Source organism: Rhea pennata, chromosome 9, assembly GCF_028389875.1.
Source record: "Rhea pennata isolate bPtePen1 chromosome 9, bPtePen1.pri, whole genome shotgun sequence".
Taxonomy (NCBI): domain Eukaryota; kingdom Metazoa; phylum Chordata; class Aves; order Rheiformes; family Rheidae; genus Rhea; species Rhea pennata.
Genome location: NC_084671.1, coordinates 14,515,300 through 14,538,761, shown reverse-complemented (window position 1 = coordinate 14,538,761; position 23,462 = coordinate 14,515,300). Strand labels below are relative to the sequence as shown.

The 23,462-nt window shown below is 36.5% G+C and overlaps 1 protein-coding gene across 10 annotated transcripts in view; it reads right to left on the bottom strand.

Annotated features, from left to right (window-relative positions):
* The window catches only part of OPA1 (OPA1 mitochondrial dynamin like GTPase), a 60,243-nt gene extending 37,431 nt beyond the window's left edge, over positions 1–22,812 (bottom strand). For 2 of the 10 annotated variants that reach the window (XM_062582418.1, XM_062582419.1), the window contains exons 1-13: positions 22,735–22,812; positions 19,105–19,423; positions 18,706–18,802; positions 17,516–17,623; positions 16,299–16,352; positions 15,588–15,655; positions 9,776–9,886; positions 5,064–5,117; positions 4,117–4,245; positions 3,003–3,089; positions 1,893–2,006; positions 702–782; positions 204–278 (exon numbers count right to left, since the gene is read on the bottom strand). In XM_062582418.1, the coding sequence (XP_062438402.1) occupies positions 204–278; positions 702–782; positions 1,893–2,006; positions 3,003–3,089; positions 4,117–4,245; positions 5,064–5,117; positions 9,776–9,886; positions 15,588–15,655; positions 16,299–16,352; positions 17,516–17,623; positions 18,706–18,802; positions 19,105–19,423; positions 22,735–22,763 (1,326 nt within the window). In that variant the 5' untranslated portion in view covers positions 22,764–22,812. Of the gene's footprint in view, positions 1–203; positions 279–701; positions 783–1,892; positions 2,007–3,002; positions 3,090–4,116; positions 4,246–5,063; positions 5,118–9,775; positions 9,887–15,587; positions 15,656–16,298; positions 16,353–17,515; positions 17,624–18,705; positions 18,803–19,104; positions 19,424–22,734 lie in introns of those variants that run through there. The other 8 variants (XM_062582420.1, XM_062582423.1, XM_062582424.1 and 5 more) reach the window with 8 other exon arrangements.
* Positions 22,813–23,462: the final 650 nt, after the last annotated feature.

Below are 23,462 nucleotides of genomic sequence, written 5' to 3'. Positions count from 1 at the left end.
CTTTAAACCAGCAACTGTTTGTAATTTGAAAAAGGAAATCAAATGTTATATTCACATATTTGTGGCATAAAACTGATTTTAACAATTCAAATACACTTTGTATACAGCAAAATCTCAAGAATATACAAACTACATTGGTCAGTCTCATATTTGAAGGAACACTTACAAAAGATCTGCACATGCAGATATTTGGCAAGTCTTACCTCGGTGCTAACAGTGCATCCTTCTTTTACGCTATTTCTCATTCTGATTTCTATTTCATTTCTCAAAGCTGCAAGCTGTTTTGACAAAAGCAGACTGTCAAATGTAAATTCTTCATAACCGTGACACCAACATAATTAAAAAAGATGACCTAAGGATTATGTAAGATCTTTGCTTGTAACTGCTAACTAGGTCTCAAATGCATTTGGTAAAAATGCAAGTTGAATAACTAGTTTAGTGCCCATTTACAAAACAAGTTACCTGTCCACCCTTGTCTATTCCAAAAAACATCCTGACACAAGAGCTCTTCCTCTATTCTATGCACTTCAGTACTAGCCAAAAAATCATACTGAGAGATAATTCAGTATTTAATTTAATACATTGCCCCATTCAACATGTTTCACTCTAATAAAACAGGGTATAACAGTCCTTAAAGACATTTATTTTTTCAGAGAATTAATCAATAACACGCTAAGTTTAAGCCACATCTTTATACTTACATCCTCTTCCTTGGTCAGATCAAACTCCCGAGAGCTGTCTTTGAATAAAGCCACATGGTGGGGACCTTCACTAAGGGTTACCTAAATGTTGTAAAAGCCTTACTTGAGAAAGCGTGGTAAATCTAACACAGAGAAACATCAGAAGTATATGAAATATATATGGCCCACTACAAAAATACAACTGTACGTAATGCTTATTTAGAACAGGACTATTTATAGTACATAATGTACATACAGAACTTACAGTAAGAACTATTATTACTCTGTGATGGTATGTATGTATCTTACAGAGGCTTGCAGAATCATAGAATCAGTAAGGTTGGAAGGGACTTCTGGAGATCATCTAGTCCAACCTCCCTGCTCAGCAGGGTCACCTGGAGCATGTTAGACAGGCCTGCATCCAGGCGGGCCTTGAAGCTCTCCAGAGAAGAAGACTCCACAACCTCTCTGGGCAACCTGTGCCAGTGCCCTGTCACTCTCACAGGGAAAAAATTCCTCCTCGCCTTCAGGCGGAACTGCCTGTGCTTCAATTTCTGCCCACTGCCTCTTGTCCTGTCACATGGGACAACTGAAAAGAGTTTGTCCCCGTCCCCTTGACACCCTCCCTTCAGGTACATGTACACATTGATAAGATCCCCCCTCAGTCATCTCTTCCCCAGGCTGAAGAGGCCCAGCTCTCGCAGCCTTTCCTCATAGGGCAGATGCTCCAGCCCTCTGATCATCCTTGTAGCCCTATGCTGGACTCTCTCCAGTAGCCCCACGTCTCTCTTGTCCTGGGGAGCCCAGAACTGGACACAGTACTCGAGATGAGGCCTCCCCAGGGCTGAGTAGAGGGGCAGAATCACCTCCCTTGACCTGCTGGCAACAGTCTTCCTAATGCAGCCCAGGAGACCATTGGCCTTCTTGGCCACAAGGGCACATTGCTGGCTCATGGTCAACTTGTCATCCACCAGCACTCCCAGGTCCTTCTCTGCAGAGCTCCTCTCCAGAACATCAGCCCCAAGCCTGTACTGGTGCATGGGGTTATTCTTCCCTAGGTGCAGGACTCTGCACTTGCCCTTGTTGAACCTCATGAGGTTCCTCTCCATCCAGTTTTGTCATTGACTGCAACAACTCACTCGATTAGAGGCCATTTTACAACCAAACGTTCATACAGATTTCATTAAACAGAGATTATGATGCATTTGTTACCTTAACAGGGGAACGTGTCATCATCTCCCCAGAACCTCGAGGGAATATGCGAGCTTGGGCAATCATTTCTAATACACTGGTTTTTCCCGCACTTTGATCTCCAACAACTACCACCTTAAGTAAAAGTTTAAACAACCATTAGCTTTCGGCAAAACATTTTGGAAACTTGGATAAAAACTGATTAAAAAAATTCACTAATTCCTATCAATATAGGCTGCATTATGTTTGATAATAAAGGCTCTGCTTTAAATGCGAAATCCTTGGAGGAATGTTAATTTTAGTCACGCAAAAACTTTCACTTTTGCTTAAGCCAGTACAACCCAATCAGCAGCTAGGAGCCTGATCTGCCAGGATATCTGATGAAGAAGAGGAGTGCTTGTCATTCTCATGACTGACAGTTCTTCTCTGCTCCTGCCAACTCCTTTCAGCAACGTGAAACACTGAAGAGCGTACGGAAGCCGCATTTGCCAGAGAAACAGAGAAGACTAAATTCTGATGAGTTGCTGTCATCACCCTATCTTCCTACATTCCTCTAGGTACTACAGGAGGCTGTGCACACAGGAAGCATTCCTCTCTCTCCCACATAAGAGAGAGTCTAGCCAAACCCCTTCTCAATTCCCCCTTCCAATTGCAGCACCACTGTGGGAAATGACTAGGGGGTACTTTACATTCTCAGCTCCACTTGTATACACTCTGAAAATCATACTCATTTCACAGTGCTGAGAATATTGAGGTGCCCTAACTCATACCATTTAAAAGCAAAGGCTGAGCACAACAGCAATATCTAGATCAAATTTTATCTGTGATTTGGGACCCACTCAGTGTACTTCCATGGGTTAGTCTTGTCACATCTGAAATAGAGGATATGTCTCAAGGAAAAATGCTGGAGTTACAAGAAAACAATCTAGCTCTGACTCTGAATTGTTCTGGAATATACCTAAATATTCTTTTCAATTACAAGACTGATCTTCCAGTAAAAATTACGACCAAGTTGCATTTATAATAATTTCAAATGCATATGCCAGCACCAATAACTTGCTTTCACAACCTATCCTCTCCATAAAGCACTAATTTTTACTAAAAGTGCAAATACCTTGAATTCTTACTTACTCGAGGTAGATGATCTTGAGTGTTATAGCTGGCATCATAATCAGACAGGATATCAAGTACTTCAGAATACATATCAATCAAAGATTTCTAAAAAAACAAAACAAAAACAAAGAAGGAACACTCCATTAATTGACAAAACAAAGACTGAATTTCAGAAGAAATCATCTATATGTTCTGTAAAAATGTGTTTATTCTCTCCTAAGCATTTGAATTCTATGCTATATTACTGTAGCACAGATCTCTGAACAAACTTCAATTTCCAACAAACAAAGTAAGCCTGTCTTCTGTGGACAAAAATGCTGCAGGTCTAAGTGCATCTTACTGAAAGAGCAGTGCACATATTTGCAAAATGAGGGGTGTTACATAAAGCATAACAAAGCAAGAGCACTCAGACTTCACAGGTTCCAAGCTAGGAAGGTGAACTGAGTTCCTTCCATTAAACGTCCAGACTTAAGTTTCTGGCTGGCTCAACAGTACATATACAAAAGAGCACAAAACCATTAATCTCAGTCAGTAAAATAAGAAATGAACTCATTGTCTTCTAGTTTCTAGAGGAAGGAAGAAGATCCACAGTGATCAGCATCTGCCATGCAAAGACAGACAGAAAATGTCCCATTTTTAGAGTGCTCACAATGTTGGCAAACAAAAGCAAAAACACACTTAGCCAGAACTCCCTGGATTTATACAGTGCCATTAAAAGATGCTTTCCTAACTTCATAACTATATTCCTACCACTTTTAATAAGACACACTACAAGGTGTGAAGTTATTGGACTATGTGTATATAAAGAACTGGACGCATATTTATTATCAAATGCAGTGAAGCTACATCAGGGAGTCCAACCGATATTTCTTACCTACTTAGGCAATTTATTTAGTAAGAACTAGTAATCTCTCTGTGCTCTTCACCTGAAACTACTTTCAAAAGTCATGTAGTTCGAAAAACAGATTTGTAAGTGCCTTAAGTTTTTTTTAGCTAAGTAACATTTTAATATATAGACATGCTAAAACAAATGTTAGAAGTTCAAATACAAATTACCAAATAAAATTTAGAACAACATGATGAAATCCATGGTATAATTATATTTCTATGCTGATGTGTAACACATAAGTACCTTTAACTTCCTCTGATGAATTCCCTTGTCATCTCTTTGCAGTACCAATTTTCTTAATTCTTTGTTCTCTTTCTCTAATCGCTCCAGCATTCGTTGGTATTTGAGCTTCAAAATAGTGGTACAAATATACTATTGTAATTATGGAAATAACAGATCACACAAGCAGGTTCTTCCAATGAAAAGTACATTACCCTTCAGACAAGTCTTTCAAAAATGCAAAAACCTGCATAATCACTGAAGTTTATTAAAAAACAAGGCAATAAAGAGAAGACTATTAGGAATTTTTTCTTCAACACCTTGACTTCAAAAGTTTTAATAAAACCACAAAGTTCAAACTCGAGGATGCACAAATCAATATTTAAACAAGCATCACTTTCAGAGGAGCTACAGATTTTCAGTCAGACAGAATTTAGTGTCATTGAGCAACCAGAGTTCTTCCTGCGAAACAAACTTATTTCCTTTCCGCAACAAAATGTGCCCATTAAACACACAAGATACCACAGTTGGATGTGTATATATAACACTTAAGTTGCAAAACAGAACTGTAAAACATTAAAAGTAAATTTAACATCCATTGTAAGTTGAAAAGTAGAATATCACAATTGCGCAGAGGCAAGACAACACTTCTGTCTTACTTTACCTTTCAGAGATACATAGTGTTGCAGGTGAGGAAAATATTAAGAGAAAGAATGATTACACATTCGCCCTATTCTTACACTGGTCTCTTCTATGCTGTCAGTCACTGTTAGAGAAAGAATAATAGACAGCATGGACCTTTGGTCTGAGCCAACATGGTCAGCTCTGTGTACTGATGAAGATTCAACAATAATTAAGAAAATCTTAATTTTCCTCAAATACCTTACATTTCAGGTTTATTTTTGTTTAGTAAATCTGAAGCTGATGTACACAAACTTCTACTTAAGACGCTCATAACTCAGAAAAGTCACCTGAGTGCGTAAAAGTTCTTCCTGAAGTTGGTCAATCTTCTCTTTGTCAGAAACCTACAAAGAAAAATAATCATGACTCCTGACGTCTTTTAGTTTATCCACTGCAAGTAACCAAATCACAAACTCAAAGCTTCATTACACGTAAGAAAGCTGACTTTACATGCATCTTAAAGTAACTAAATTCTTCAGTTAACATTTGAGATTTAAAGCTGATGGAAAAGTTCCATTTGCAACAGGAGGATCTCATGAAGAAATTTCTATGTCCCATTGCATGCAAATGCAAAGACTAACCATTCAAGACTTCATAATGGGAGAGTGGGTTTACGATGAAGCAAAACTTTGTTGAGTGTTCAAAGTTTTCTGGCCACTGGCTTACATGTAATTTAGCAGTCAGACAGGTTCTTGTACGTTCATATTTGCAATAAAAACAATCTTTATAGGATGCAATCACTAGAACACCTGTTTGCTATAAAAATTATTTTCAACTAAATCTTCACTATTTCTGGAAGTTGAGTGGATTCTTACTTCATATTTGTTTTTCAAACTGCAATCCTAAACATGCATGTTTAACTTCATAAATTGTAGTTAGTCAGGATAGTCTTGAAGGGTTATTTTACAATCATTTAGATGACATTAAAAACTGGAAAGAATTAGGAGACATTATAATAATTCAAAACATTTCGAATTTCAGGGCAGAAATACAAAGATCGGGCAATCAGAGACATTCTTAGTTAAGTATTAAAAAAATACATTCTTCAAGAAGAGGTAATAAAAACAGAGATGTTCAAAACAACCCATATTTAATAACACAAGGACAAAAGCATGAATGGTGCAATACAAATTCTTATCAGATAAATACTTATAAGCAACATAAACCTAATGACTGACGGAAAATATTAATTTACAAAAATGATAATCAAAACAATTATGAAAAAGAATGATACAGGTAAAAAATCTCAAATTGAAAATAAAGGTTATGTAACACTTGCATCTCAGATTAGGTTCACATCAGAAAGAGCACATCATTTAACATGCAGAGAATAATGATCATTTAGAAGTCACAAATCGATTTAGTTACTTTAATTGCACACATTACAGATTAAAAAAATCACATGCATAGCAACTGACGTTAAGATACTAAATTGTAATACAAAGGTTCGTGTATGCACCTTGCAGCAGGCAATCCCAGCTGACAGTCCCATCTATGTCCCTATGTCCAATTATATTATCAGATTCCTTTAGACAGCAAAGGAGAGGTGCTGCAAATTTATTTCCTTATCACTTCTGCTAATTAGTTCAGTGACAGCAAGAGTGAATTATAGACAGGATGAGCTTATCACACAAACAACTTGATGCTTGCAGCAACAATATGGTATACGCAAATAATCTTTTACAAATACACACACTTTAAACATCTTGGAGACATATGGGGAAAATAAAAATAGGCAAAGAAAATGGTGAAGTATGGGAATTAGAAAAAACCAGAAACTACAGGGAAGAAAAGGAAAACAAAGTGTTTCCATGCAGTGTAGATTCTCAAAGCAGCTAACATTTTCCCACTCTTTGCTCTTAAGCAAACTATTCCTGAAAATATTTCTGGAGCCTTGATGCATCTCTGAAGTAGGTATAGACAGATGGGCTCTAACTGCTCTCATGTGCACTTGTCTTATGTGTAGTGCACTAATATTAAATACAGCAAGCAAAAATAATGCACTCAGATACATGTTGCATGGTCTGAAGGAAAAAAAATTACCTAGTACTACACAGTAATTCTAACAAGGACAATTAGGTATGTTATGTCAGATATAATGAACATCTCTAGAATGATGTATATGCTTCAGCATTTGGTTCGAGTGTGCTTTGAACACTCGGTTGCAGTTAGCATACTGAATATTTGAAGCATATAGTTCATAACATCGCTAAACATTTTTCAGCCAATAAAAGCTACAACTACCATAACATTATGAAGTACTAATAGTCATACATGCCTAATGTATGATTCCCATTCATTAGAAAACACATCAACTATTACATATATGTGTATACATACTTATCAATTTATTTGCTTGACCCAATTCAATGTTTTGTATGTCCAGTGTATTCCTTCTTTTCCCAATGCCACCATAACAATTATGAAGAAAAAACCATAGGGAAAATTTAAATCAAGTGATACCTATTTACTAAGAATATTAAAAGCATTCATTGTATTCTTTTATAGAGATACTAAGTTTGTACAGCAATTGCTTTCCAGCAACCTTTGTCGCACATTGTATAAAATAAATGCTTCTGAAAATCAGGTACTTTTGAAACCATATTTACCATATTTGCTAGCCAGAGAATAATTCAAAATTGAACATCCGCTGAAGTAGTAAATAATTTCCAGAAGCAGCCATGCGAATTCCTGCTAAGTATTTACCAACAGGCTGACAAAAAAAAAATATTTATTTAATACTGTCTCATGATTGCAAGTGAGAAGTGTTACTGGTATATCTCATTACTATTCAATCTACAACTGAAATAGATTTAATATTGAAGAATTAAATTAAAATGAAAAACTTTTAAGTAAATCAGGTTATAAGAATTTAAAGAATAGCAATGAAATGATCATGCTCTCTAGTAGGCAGGCAGGGAAGTGAATTAGGCTACAAATAAACAAAGCTAATTATGGGGGCATAAATGAATTCAACATAATTCATGCCAAAAGGGCAGGAAATGATTTATTTCAATGACGGTAACAATTTATTTTTTCAAGGGAAAATATAGATCAATGATTGGAATCTTTAAATTATATCCTCATGTCAAGGTGCTAAAGAAAATTGCTTACCATATCTTTCAATTTGTTTCAAGCAAAAAGATTAGTGCGACAAACAAGACATATTCCTTTTCATTAGGCATATATACCAAATAGCACACTTGAAAGTTAAATTAGAGATTTTATATGCAAGGTTCTCAATACCTGCCATTGTAGGACAGGAGAGCATTTACAGGGACAGCCCTTAAACTTATTCTACAATTCCCAAGCCATAAAATTATTTGCAAGAAAGTGATAACAAGGTAGAACTTCCAAAAGATTAGATATAATATCAAGTCCACCTTTTCTTTTCTAATGCCTTTTAGTATGTAGACACATTTTTAAGTGATCAAATACTGTATTGTTTTTCAGTAATTTTTACATGTTTATATACTTATCATAACCTTCAAGCTACAATTCTAAACCCCAGCTTCTCAATACACAGTATATGAACTGAAAAAGCCTGAAGGAGTTACCCTCAACAATAAAAGAGTAAGAACATTTGTACCACTGAAGATACCTAGGCTTTTCTTGTAAAGTGCTCAACTGAAAGGGAATTAAAAGATCTCTCCCCCCTACTTTTATATGACACCATTTGAGATAAAATGCATCTCAAAAGATTGTATTTCCATAATATTTCATTATTCAGTGCTTAGATTCACCACTGAGGACAGAATAACATTTGGTGGCAGTTTCAGGTTTCCAATAACATTTATATCTCTTAATGCCTTATTTCCCTCACTTAGAATCATAGAATTGGTAAGGTTGGAAGGGACTTCTGGAGATCATCTAGTCCAGTCCTCAAATGAGTGGCCTGTACGGGGATAGAATCTCCATGAGCTAAACCTAAGCTCCAAATACATCAGTGTTATTTTAAATCTAGAGAAGATATTAGCTAAATAAATTGAGAAAGTGAAAAAAAGATTGCCTTTTGTTATTTTTTTTTTTATCATCATTGTTAAAGGAAGAGTATTAGTTTAGAGTAACCAAGGGTTATAATTCTAAATCATGGCAAGTCAGTAAAATACTTGAATTTAATATGATATTCAGTTTCAAAGAACAAAGTGATTTCCTCAGACACTCTACTAAAAAAGTATGGTAATGCAGCACTGTATCTAAAAGTTTAATTCACATATACTGTGATCCTCTTTCTGTGGAATATATCTTCAGATGCACAAAAGATATAGTTCTGTATCCACTGTTCAAATCTAAAACTATTCAAAAACATGAGGAAACAGAAAGATTTCTTTAGGAACAGAAAAAAAACTAGCAAAGAAGCTTCCCAATTTAGGAAGCATTTCCAATTCATCTCATTTGCTACATTCTAAGCAAAAAGATTAGAGCTTAAATTAAGTAAAATCATGTGCAACAGTCATACTGTATCGAGATAAACTGTGCTTTACAGTGGAGAGTAGATGAAAACATCCTTGACGTATATATTGCAGAGATTGCTACTAACTGCAATATTTAAATGCCTGTGCAATACTGCTTCTAAGAAGCTGCTGCCAATATCAGATTGGTTACAGTAGAAAGTAGAAAAAAATGTTCCCAGAGAAATATTGCCTGTGAATACCTATATTCTTACAAGACATTGCTGCAAAAAGCAGTAGAGAAACTTGTATGGCTATTCAAATATTTTCCTTAAATCCATTTTTAATATAAGAACTATAAATATTTTTACAGAGGTAAAGAACATACAATTTCAGAAAGAGTTACACAAAGAACTTTCCCTGCTTTTAACACTATGCTTTAAATGCAATTAGGTTAAACTGAAACAGGACCATATACTTGTAGTAAAGTTGGCTGTAATAATTGTTTGGGCCCACAATTTCATTAAAGTTAGACTCTCCTAGCTCAAATGCAGGAGGCTGAAGTGTTTGATTAGTGTGAATACAGCAAATATTGCCCCTTAAGCCATCACCTTTCGCTTCTGCTGGGAAGAGCCCGTGTTATATTGGCCAGCAGCTCTGCGTGCTTCTTCTTCATGTTGCTGGATTTGTTGTTGTAACAGAATGAGTTCACCAAGCAGGCCCTGCCATGAGTTTATAATAAAAAGGAGAGGAAAAATTTGCGGTGTAAGGAGAACAAAGTTAAACCAAAGGGCATGACAAAGACAGACGAAAAACAGGAATGAATGGGTCAGTTCAAACGAAATGGAAATTTCATTTGCAAGATCTCTTGCTAGCTAGCTGGGACTGGATATAGCTAGCAAAACCATGCATTTTGCAAATCCAGGCAGAATAGAACATTTAGCTACAATAAACATTTAGCTACATTTTATAATAAAATTCAACTTTAATTCAGCATTTAAATCTTAAAAAAAAAATCAACTACTCTGTCTTTAAGATATTCTAAAAGGATTCAGCATTCCCATTTTAATTATTCATACCAAAAATTCTTCAGTATCGGTTATTTTTCACAGCTTAACCATGCAAGTATTTCAACGTTATATTTTTAATATGCTACACAAATTTGTGCACAACAGGCAATAGGATTGACTGTGTTGGTAACATGCAAGTTCTTATTTTGTTCTTGCTGTCAGCAACACAATGTTCTTTGTCCTGCTACTTAAGCTTCAAGCTAGGAAAAGTAAAACAGTTTCTGAAGCAAATAAAATCTCTTGCTCAGTTATAGCACACTGCAGTTTAAATTATTCTTGTCATAATTCTTCCTGATCTCTTAAAAATCCCTGAAACTCAATGTTTATTTGTTTACTCATTGAGCATTTCTGTGAAGCTTAGTTTTCTTCTTTTCTCCTTCCACACCAAATAATCTTGCAACAGTAAGCTGTCTTTCAAAAAGTCCATGCTGATTCAGAGATGCTATGACAGCTTCCACTGGAACTTTATTTACAACTTATTCCAGAGAACACAGATAGAAGTATTAATGAGTTATTTAAATAAAGTCAGTTTAAAAATACTGCATTTTCTTCTACGAAAACATTCAATAAAAGATTTAAAAACATGTATCAAAGGAATCAAAACAAATCCTGAAACAGAACTTTTATGTAAAGTATTCAAGATGTCTACAATCAAATTATGTATTTGTTACAAAAAACCACACACATAGGCATGTACACTTAAGGATAAACCACATAAGAGAGAATAGGTAAAAGCAGAAAGACACAATCAAATGACCAAATTCAAACATTTGTGTTAACAGTGATTTGTATAGTATTGCAAGAATAGAAAAATCTTCAAATTCGTATTTTATTGAAGTACTTTAGGCATTAACTAATATTTACATTGCTGGACTAGAAAACACCTTAGAATTATGTCAAAAAAGAGGCAAAATACAAGGCACTAGCCATGTAGTTTCATTTCCATACAACAAGAAAGTGAAACACCCCCTGGCTGCACTAAACTACTACAGGAATTTTACAGGTATTTTACCAGTTGACAAGTGAAGTTCTCCATGTGATCTGATAGATCCTCTTTAAAAAATTATGCTATGAGACAGATATGGGGGTGTGTGATGGGGAACAAAATCTGCCATTAAGACCTTTTAGTATTTAAGAGGCATTATAAAAATAATAATAAAACATAAAGCAATTACTTTCAATTGGATATCTGCTCCAAATATCTTTTTCCATAGTGAAGTATAAAAAAACTTCTAGAAATAAAATTAACCCATCTAAATAAAACATTCAAATTAAAAAAAATATATATATAATTCTGAGGTTGATTTTCACAACATTCTCCTCCTCTTTGTGCGTATCAGTCAACAATGTTATTTCTTTCACTTTTCTATTTTCTTATTCTATCAATTACAATTAAGAAAGCCCAACAATCTTGAATAGCATAAAACAGCACATACAACATCTACACTGGTATAAACCAGAGCACAAAGAAGAATGGTTACCTCTGTGTCAGTGGACATTACCACTGTTTCCTCCCCTGTCATACCAACCATTCCAGTGTAAAATTTGTATTTATTTTAAAGAATTTTATCTAGGGAAAAAAAAAGCAATGCTGGTCAATGGGGTCTAAAATTGTCTATAATCTTATTCCCATTATCAAAGAAACAATATAAGGGAAAATAACACTAGCTGACAGGCTTGCAGAGTAACAAACTCAGGAAAGACAACAAGAGAATCTAGATGCATGATAAGACCAAATAAGTCAAAACTAGTGCCTACACTCTGCCTATACTTTTTTCAAATCAAAATGACACAGACATTATTTTACATTAAGTGTTAATATATCGCAGTTCAGCTGAGTATAACTATCTGCTAAGAGTTCTTCATGAGTACAGCATTTATGTTCCAACTAAGGCCCAGTTGTTACTTAGATCTTTAACTTGTCTCCTTTCACTACCTCCCACTGATTTCAGTGAGACCTTTCAAAAGAAAAGTTAAGCCACAGGAAAGCCCTGCAGGAAAAAGAATTAAATGCTGAAGAAGGAAAAGAGGTGAAAACCATGATGAAGGTATTTACTCAAAATATTTAGCATGAAAATCTTCCATATTAAGTTGAGAATATATGTGTGCAGTGAAGAAGAGCAAAGAGGAAATTAAAGAAATTTTGTTGCCTACCTCATACAAAAGAATAAAACAAATAACATTAAAAAATGATTAAAAAGCCTGTTGTGACAGACAATCTGTTGGCTAAACACAGATTACACATATATTGAAAACAGCTTAGAATTTGACAAGCAGGAATTTACAAGGATACGAGCACCAATTTTTTGTGTTGTGTATGTTCTGGAAGACTACTTACATTACTGAAATAAGCTACACCTGATGGCTATAACTTCCTTACACCGAGGTACTACTGTCCACACTTCAGATGTCTTAACTTGGAGCAGAAAATGTTTTCTTAATGTTTTTTAAGAGCCATTCATTTGTTAATGTAATTAGCTCAACCCTTTTTAATTCACCTACAAATTACATCAGCATGTAGTTTTTTATTTTTCCTTTCAATGCATGTCACTCCAGAACTACTTCTGGAATATTCCATTACTATTCTCAAGCTAACTTTTTTTTTGTATTTGTGTGGACACAAAATTCAGGCAAGACCGTGAAGACCTTTTATATTATGTAAATTACAAAATAAGTATTTTAAATAGAACCCTTCAGTTTGGAACCGAAGCTGCTTGAGAAGGACTTAATGGATTACTAACCAAGGACTGAAGCTAAAAGGAGTAACAAAGATTGTAGAGTTTCCGTTATTTTCCTGCCCATTTGGACACCAGTCAAGCAAGGTGCAGGGAAATAATCAGGAGGGAGTCTGCCCTAAAGAACTTACTAATTGCCAGCAACTTATCAATACAAAAAAGAAAGTTACAAGAATTTAGATCACAAATAGGTCATGAGTTTTCTGAAAGTTGCAACAGATGCTAGACAGACTATTTCATAGAACTGGAACATAATAGTATAGCATTATTTTCAGGTCTATCTGAACTGCTGCTTAAAGAGCAGAACTGTTACCTGAGTCAAGTGGTATGCGGTATTCCTTATCAAAGCCTCTTTTTCCTTCTCCATCAGTTGGCTACTGAAGAACTGCAGTTCCTGTATACTGTTTACTGCAGGTGACCCTCCGCTGGCTGATGAAGGCAGTTTAAGTATTGCCAAATCCTCAATAGTGGATCAGGTTTCCCCACCCAACTTTGATACTTTGATATTTTATCAAAGCATCAAAGGCACAGAAAGGTTTGTACTGTCAGTTTTGAATAACACATACAGAACTATTTATTTACCTACCTTTTACATCTCAAATCAATTATTGAATCACATTTTCACACCCACTTCATCATGGCTATAACAACTACAAGTTTTCTTTAAAACTAGGCTAAGCTACAGAAACTGCTTGCCATAAGAGGGAGCTGAAATTCTTTAGGAAGATTTTCTTGAAGATCACTAAACAATTTAAAGCAATTTTCTAAGAAGTAAAAACTGCCATTTCAGTAACAGTTTGAACTAGTCCCACAGTACAAAACAGATACAATATGATAAAAAATTTTACTAAATTATAGCTCTATAATCCTCTTATCTTTCTCTAAAAAGAAAATTTCTTATTTAATCCAAGCAGAAACTGACCTAAACCCCATTTATTTAATTACTTATCTGAACACTGCTGTAATTAATCATTGCTGACTCATCCTACATAAAGCTTTTAGAGCCTCATCTTAGGACAATGTTCAGTAACAATTCTACAAGCATTCTTCCAAATGAGAAATTCTTAAATCTTTATTCAGTTATTAATCTTTTCACAAAGAAAACAGGCTCATCAGCCATCAGATATACTTAATATCAAGCTATAGCACTTTATTCATTCATACAATCACAATTCTTAAACTAGTATTGATTGGAAGTGGAAAGCATTTTATGAAGAAAGGCGATCTAATCCACTGTCTAGAAAACAAATAATCTTGCTTTCCAGTAAACCAAGTGATTATTTTGTGTTAGGTATACATAAATGCCTTGTTTGAAATATGACCACAAAAACTGAACATATTGACTAGTAAAACACCACTTTGAAGGCATAACACGCTGGATGTATTTGAATAATAAAAATTATTCAGATCAAGTTTTTGTAAATCATATTGCTTTAGTACAGGCTGATATTTCCTCTTTCAGCCAAAGTTCTGTTGGCAAAATTAAAATGCAGTGGTCACTGCATTTGAAAAAAACAGAATAGTAAGTATTAATGATATTAGTGGTGCTCAGCACAAAACTGAGCTAATTTAGCTACCAAAAACAATAAATTAAGAAAACCATTCTTCAAAAATCAATAGTATTTTTTAAACAGTGAAATCTGTGTTAAGCCATCAATCAAGAAACAACAGCACTTTATATATATATATGTATACACATATATATATATGTATATATAAACATACACACACACAGCTTACTGACAAGAGGGTAACAGAAAGCTGTATTTATTTCTAATGAAGAAATCTGTCACTGTTTCAAAGGGAAGAACTGAGTATAAGAAGTGGTGTTTGTACAGGTTTCACTACACATTCACATGCAGAATTAACACAGAACAAATGCATACATGCCTGCACATGTAGAAATGTCTTTCATGTAAAAGCCTCATTTACAGTTCAGCAAATGCTAGGAAGTTTTCAGTTGCAAAAATAAATACAATATAAATTCCCTACTATGTATCACTGCTGTTAATTTGTTTAGAAATTTTTTAAATGTACACAGGCAAAATGAAAAGTCTTATAGCGTAAGTAAAAGTTGCAATTTAGCAATTTAATAAAGAACTGCTATTCACGAGCAAAAAAATTAAACTTTACTTTCTTTACTGAAATGAAAAAAATGGTAAGCCTATTAGTTATCAAAATACAGTAAAATTGTTTCCAGAAAATATTAGAAAAATTTTTAAAGATTTTTCTAAATAAAGAAAGTAAAAGGACAGACTGCTTTAAGAAATACAAGCTTTTTATTAGACAAACATTCAGAAATAAGAATCACAAGCTTGAAAGTGCCAATGGAAAGCAGGTTACAAGTGGAAAAGCTTCAAAATAACTATAAAAGCCTAAACAAACATCAGTAATAAGCTGTAAGCTCAAGTGCTACAAGGAACATGCCTTGGAAAATTACAAACGCACACAGAATACTGAAAATGACACATTCATTACAATCCAAGTTCCTGAGGATATAATTTTGAAAGATTTTTTTACAACCGCCTTGTATCCCCAAAATCTCATTACTGAAACACTTTCCAACAAAAAATGCCTGATGGTCAAGATACTTTTATCTTTGAAAGAGAATAATTTACCTTCTTGTACTGTTTGTCATTTTCATATCCCTGGTCTGTAGCTCTGAATGCTGTTTCTCCTGAAGAACCTAGGACATAATTACAGAAACTCATTAGAGCATCCAAAATGCACTCAAAAATTTTCAAACTACAACTAATCAGTATAAAATAAGAGTTTCAGCTCTTAAGTATTATAACATCAGTAATCTTTGAAGTTGCAATTAACCCAAAGAGATTTACCATACGTAAAGAAACTGAAAAAGAAATTCAGTTTAAAACTCCTCTGAAAAATTAGTAACCAATCTACTTTGTGACTCACTTAAGTTATTATAAAACTGAATAGGCAACTTCAGCTAGACTATCCAAGTTCTGACATCATTTCTTTAAGTAAATACATTTTGTTAGCTATCAGATTATAGTACTAATTTCATTTTGTAATGAGAAAAAGAATACTCTTTCCTACTGTAAGGCCATAGGTTTCCAAGCAAGCTTCTGAAAAATCTCTGAAATAAAAGCCATTTGCTAAAGACTGTGGCAGAGAAATATCAACTATTCATTTTCACAGTGGGATCTCTGTATTTTTAGAGCAATTGGACGATATTTCTAATTCAATATTAAATTGTTGTAAATAGTTCTGTTTACAATGCTATTCACGCCGCCTTAGTACATCAATGTTCTAAGAATTTGCTTTAAATAGGCAGGTTAAGGGCAGTAAAAAGGGCTTTTACACACCTAACAACAGAAGCAGATCAGAAGCTCCTATGACTTCACTAACCAAATTGTAACCTGTGAAAAATCAGCAGAAGAGGGGAAATAAAAATTATAAATACAAAACAAAATGCAAAACAAAGATGAGGGAGCTTTCTCTCATTTGGAAGACTACACAACCATAAATGGCAACTATGCCCATGTGAGTATGATAAATTCCATTACAATAGGTAACATCCCAGTAAATAATACACTACAATTTTAAGCAGCCAAAATACATAGGAGATTGTCATCAACTGCTCACTGTTCAACTTGATCCCTATTTAGTGCTTTCTGACTCTCTAATAAGGTGAAAAAAAATAGTCTCATAAACACACTTAGAACAACAGCTATCATACCTCATGGACATAATCTTTCATGAATACAAACTTATGTGGATTTGTAATTATTTACATACATTAGGAAGGATCTTTCACTCTATTACAAGAATGACTGAGTGAAATTTTGAGCTGTGCTACAAAATAAGTAAGATATGAAGATCAAAACAATTTCTAGTTTTCAAAAAGAACTCTAGTGATCAGGAATATATTATTTAAATCTCCTAAAATTTGAAAAACACTTTGCCTATTAATATGTGGACACACTGAATTGACAATATATCCCACTGTTTTTTTCTGGAGCATTTAGAACTCCTACACATTCCTTTGGTCTGCTGTCTCAGAAATGCAGTCCCTACCTAAGCCAGAACTTCCAGTAGGTCCTTCTGTAGCTGCATCCAAATGGAAAATATTACTCAACCCCAAAGAATATCTTAGTTACAGATCTCTTATTTCACATGCTTCCAACATTAAGAACCATATTCTTTAATAATCCAACTCTGTCCTCCTGTAGTAGCTATGGTACTTTAGTGTTCAGTGCCAATCTCATCTTCTTCAAACTCCAGCTGGAGACTTCCAGCTCTCTGAAACAATCTAGCTTTCAATCTACTTGTTTAGAGTTGAATAAGAATTCTGGTTTTCTATTCATTACACATTTTGGTTTTCAGTGCTTGCTACTAGAATTCTTGCTTTTAAAAATACATTACACTTACCTGTGTCCAAAACATTTTCAGATGAGCTACTCAATGAAAGGCATGCATTTTCAGGATCCTCTTTCTTTTAGGTCTAAACACGTATCTGTGACCTTATCTTGTAATAATATACCTTTTCAAAATTAAAACTAAGCTGAAAAATCGTTCTCACCAGGAGAAAAAAATCCTTTCAGTGAAGTGAAGCTCTCTCCAATCTTGTCAAAGTCAGGCAGAAGTTTGGCAAGGTCATCTGCATCAGGAAGGGCTTTGATAAGTTTATCTAGGAAAACAGGGTAAGAACTAATGAGTATTTTTTTTTTTTTTTTTTTTGTTAATAAGAACAGCTTAGGCTCTTAAATTTATTAAGTGTTTCAATATATGGCTTTTGGGGGTTCTGTTATAAAAAATTTAAAAGTTCCTTTCTGGGTGCACCTCCCCCCGACACACACATTCTCTTACTGTTGGGAAACATTATCATATCTGAAAAACGGACTGCTTTTCTAGACTTTGAACTTCTTGCTAGCTTAGCTGCCTTATGTACTTTAAAATTCTGTAAAACTTTTTGCTACTTTTCACCATGTTTCATACATTACTTTTCCATCTACTTAGGAAATGGTGTTTCTGATTTACAAGACACTGTAACTGTGGCCACTTTGCACAAGTTTTAGGGAAAACTACTTTTCCAATTTCATATATAAGCCAATATTGTAATTCTTTAGAAAATCATACTAGTTTTACAGCACTACAAAAATGCACATTCACTAACAATACAAACAAGAAAACATTTGTATCACTCTCTACATTTATCTATATACCACTCATACATATAGTGAAGCCTTCAAAAATATTTTTTAAAAATCACCTTAATATCCTGCATATATAAGAAGTAACTGCATGTTTGTTTCTTTATATTTCTATCCTTCATCAGAGAATATGTGCTAGAAAACTACTGTAACCAGAAGATTCAGAGTCACTCACATAGAAAGAAAGAATTTTGTACATACTTCTCCCAAAATCTGCCGAAAACGTAAGTTCCCCATTCATGCTGAAAGTCTCCTCTGAATATGTTAGAAAGTTCATGTCTGAATGGATTTAATACATTCAATCTAGACATAAAGTGGGATTCAATACATTCTCAAGTTACAGGATAGATTATGGAATATCAATACTAAATGACGCTTAATTTCTTCCTGTAAAAACATTGGTACAAATACCTTGGAAAATACAACCCAAACCCTTTAACAATTCAAGTTCACTCAAATTGAGCTATAAAAATATCACTCCATTAGAGAGAGGCATTGGGCTCCTATGTCCTATATGCTAGTCTTTAGCTACAGAGTAACATTTTAGCTTTTGTGATACCTAAGTCAATATGTTCATCAAGCTCCCAAATGAAGTCAGGAACAATCCACTTATATTCATCGAGATCAGGCATCATGTCCTTCCACTGATCGTACGTCTAATACGAAAAGGGGGAAAAAAAGTAGCAGAAATAGAAGAAATGAACATAGATAAGCATATGAAAACATCTACTGAAAATAATATATCCATTAGTATAAAACATACTAACCCACCACCTTTTAGATAAGAACCATACTACTTAGGTCCTTTTAAATCTATTCTAGTTCTCTAAACAATGCGTTTCGTTTTCACTCACCTCAAACTCTTACTGTCATTAGTTAACCGAACAATGACTCCAAAAATACTGTTCTGAAATGCCCCAAAACCAAAATGCATATAGTAGCCTCCACAGATAAATACCTTCTTGGCTGTATAACCACCGCCTATAGCAGATCCTAATATAAGATAGCGAAGTCTGAGAAGCCTTGAAGCTAGTCTAGCTAGCCAAAAGTTCCTGCGGGACTGGAATCCATATTTTACATACAAGAGTTTTGTTTTCCTTATAGGAAGATGATTAAGAGAAGAGAACAGCTGAACAGATGTCCTTAGTAGAGGTCTTTGAAATTTTGAACTTGGATAGCAGGGGCGATGTATACTTCGGGAAACGAGATGAAAGTTTTGAAACGATGATTTTCTTTTTATTCCATAGCTGCTATTTGATAGACTCCGGCAGATGACACTAAGAAAAAGAAATAAAAACTCCATGTGACAGATTCCTCAACACACCGTTGACTCAATAACCTCTTTAGAAGCATTTCACATTACTTTAGCTAGTTACAGGTAAATTAGAGCATCATTCTAAATGTACAATTTCAGCTGTCATTGCCATGTTATACGAAAAAAAAGAAAAAAGCTGCAACAGCGTTAACAGATATACAATATGCAGTGATCACAGAAAAAAAAGACTTAAATACCATTTACTAAGTTTGTTGTTCAGTGAATTTAATTTTCACACTGAATTAAGGCAAATTAAATGTTTGTTGTAAAATACATTTGAGGTAAATAGGGGCCTAAAGTCCACAGAAGACTATGACTGACTTGCAATGTAAAAAAAAGAAAACAAAAACAACAACAAAAAAGTTTCATTTAACTTGTTACACAAAACTAACTTATAGAGAACACTAAGTTTGCAGAAGACTTTCTAACTTCAAAAAACAATATAGAGATGAAATTTCCTTTTGCAAAATACAATGATTTTTTGGCAGTGCTTACTCTCCTTTGGAGCCAAAGAAACTAGATGGTATATTTCAGTTTGTTTCACTCTTACTTTCTGTGGTTCTAAGATCACAGTATTATTGTTTTGTCTTAGGTCATGCTTAGACAAAATTACTTCTGGATGTGGCTACACCATGGTTGATGAAGATTCAACAGGCTAACTCAGATTTATGCAAGATCGAAAATTTCAGCCTGAACAATTTGTGTTGGGCAAAATAAAAACAAGGTTCAACCATGAAAAGCACATGTCAAACACAGGAATTTTGCCAATGCTGCCCATAATAAAACACTCCTATAAGCTGGAATAAAGCTACTTGTATACTTTCGCTTACTACTATAAGCATGCCTTGATATTTTGCAGTAGCTGTGCTGGTCTAGAGAAAAATCAAGAGATCTGGAAAAAGTGATTTCTTCCATACCAGTCCTTTTCACCATTTCAGAGTATTATTAAATCTTTCACAGAATGCAAAATATGACTGAAATTACAGTTAGTGAAATTAATGCTTATTTCTTGATTTTTTGTTTCAGGATTTTGAACATTATCGAGGTTTTTACTTACAAATGGGAAAAATACAGAAGATGGAAGTGCTTCATACCATTGATAATAATTTTAAATGATTTAGGATTATGAGGTGAATAAAGACATCTTAAACAAAATACATAAATGAGCTATACGAAATGGAAAATATTAAACCATTTTCTAACAACAGACTCCGTAATCCTCATACTTCTTTGCCTTGAGATTTTCTGCATATTCGAGGGAGCTGAATACATGACATTCTCTTTCACGGGTGTATTCCTGTATGCCCAAACAACTGGAAAACCTTGTTATAATGTGCTTTTGATGCAGAAATTAAACTTTTATAGATGAAAGTTAAGTATCAGAATTATGTGAATTGAGACATTTTTCTCTCTTAAAAGGCCACTCTAGCAATGTCTATTAAATAAAAATTGCCGTTAGGGTAATGGAATGTTTGAAAGACGGTAACTCCACAGCTTGTTGTCATGAAACTCCTCTTTCATAAAAGTCAGTTTGATCTTGAAATTTATCTTTTGTTACTGTATTTTTTTTAATGTTGTTTAGGAGTCTGTGCTTCTGCAATAAAAGCTTAGTATCTAGCAAGAGCACAATAAGCAGTTGTAGGCTAATCCCTTCAAGCACCTCTCTAACAAGAGAGAAAAATTAAATCACAGATAATACCAATAAGAAGTGGCTACATAACAACAACAACAACAAAGAGTGCTTCCACACTAGAAATGGTTCAATTTCTTCTTTTTAAGCCATTTTTTTTTATAAGAGTTGTGGTAAGCTCGTAAGAAGCAGACAATTATGCCATACTTCTTTTGTTTTGGCTGGCACTGTCATTACATAGATATTTAGTCCTTTTAACAGGAGTCAAGTGGTAGTATATACTACAACAGCTATTTTTCATTATTAGTCTTTACCTAGATTGAAGGAACTGCTTTTAATTTTATCTAATTTCCTTGTCTATGATTGTTACAAAAGACACTGTGTTTTAAAAGAACATTCATTCTGCACAATTAATTTGACTACAGACTTGAGTTCCATCCCAAACCATTCGGGTCAGAACTTGATCAACAACTGTATTGCCTTTTGAATGATATCTCACACATCAAACCCCAAATGCTTTAACTGCACATATAAGATTTTGTGTTTCATGAAAATAAACCTCTATTCCATCATTGTACTAAAATTTTATTTCCTCCTTCCCTTTCTTCTCCCGCTGCCATAAACCACAGATGAAAGCTGACAAAAGAATCATATTAAGATCTTCATTGAAAAGTGTTGTTAGATGGAAAATGGAACCAAAATGATGATATTAAACAAAGTGTTTCAGCAGCTCTGAGCCTTTAGAAAGCTGCTTTTAACAAAACAAATTCAGCTCTCTGGGCCCAACTAGCTCTGCCATTGGAATCTGCTTGATTACAGGCCAGCAACCAGACTACTCTGGCATTACACAGAGATTACAGACCACTTTTTCCTATCTTTCCAGGTATCTATTACTGTGATATCCATACACTCCATCTGGAAGTCATAATGCCTACATTTGATGCATATTACTCCATCTTTAAAGTTAAAAAATAAATCTCACCTCAGCTAGGACAAAGTTTCTGTAAAGCTCAGCTTTATACACCTTTAAAAGCTATGACTGCAAAACAATATTTGAAATGTAACCAAAGAGTCATTGTAGCATTTTCTCTGTCAGTATTAGACAGCATTTATATTTCTACTACTGCCCCCCAAAATTCAGAGAAACGGTGCAAGATTACAGGCGACGCAGTTTCACAGCTCGCGCAGGGAATTATTTTTCGATAATTTCCTGCATAACACGAGTGTAAGGCAGAGGCTTAAGGAGGCGGCGGGCACCGAGGCCGCCGGCACTCGCCAGGGCAGCGACGCGGGAGGCGGCGGCTCCTCTCCCCCTCCCAGCGCCCGCAGCGGGGCGGGGACCGGGGAAAGGGGATCTCCCGTCCCGGCGGCAGCGGCTCCCTCGGGGCCGCCCCGCGGCCGCCGCCGGCCCGCAGCGCGGCTCCCGCCGGGGAGCCCCTTCCCGCCGCCGCCATAGAGGCCCGCGCCGCGCCTAGAAACGGCGGTGACGGGCGCCGCGGGCCCCGGGCAGAGCCGCCCGGCCCTCGGTCGCCGCGGCCTGCGCCGGCCCAGCCCCGGGAGCGGGGCCGCGGGCCAGGGCCAGGGCCGGCGGCCGCGGCCCCGCGCCCGCCCGCCCTGACCCCTGCCACGGCCGGCCCGCTCACCAAGCCGCCGCGGGCCGCGTCCGCCACATCCTGACGGCCGGGAGGAGCCGCCTGCCCGCCGGGGCTGCGCCGCCGCCGCTGCTGGCACCCAGGGCTGCCGCCGCTTCCGGGGTCTGCGGCGCCGGGCCCGGCTGGAAATGGCGCCTCCGCGCGCAAAGGTTCCGGGCGCCGCGGCGGCCGGGCCGGAGTTCGAGGGAGCGCCGCTGCCCTGGCGGGGCGGGGATCGCGATGGGGATGGCGGTGGCGATGGGGAGGTTATGGCCCTCCACAGCAGAGCATCGTGTCCCTCCATGACGGCTTCGCCGCCGCCGCCGCCGTCACGCTCCCACCGGGGCAGGGCCAGGCCGCAGCGCCTCGCGCCGCCCGCCAGCCCCCAGCCCAGGGCAGCCCGCCGCGCCGCGGGGAGGCCGCGGCCAGGCCTGCTGCGGGGCTCGGGCCTGCGCGAGGCCGCGGAGGGGCCCCCGGGCCCCGGGGGGAAGCGTCGCCCCTGGGCCGTGGCACGCGGCGGAGGCCTGCGGCCGTACCCCTGCGCGAGCCTTCCCTTCGGGCTTTCGCCTCGCTTCAATAAGTTAAAACCTCCCAAATGAGTTCCCAGCCCATGCAGCTCTAGCGAAGGCCTGGAAGAGGGCCGCAGCATCGCCCCGGCGGCTGAGAACCAGGGCAAACCAAACGCTGCCTCCGGGCATCGCTGCTGGGTTGCCGGCAGGTTTTTGCAGGCAGGGGCAGGT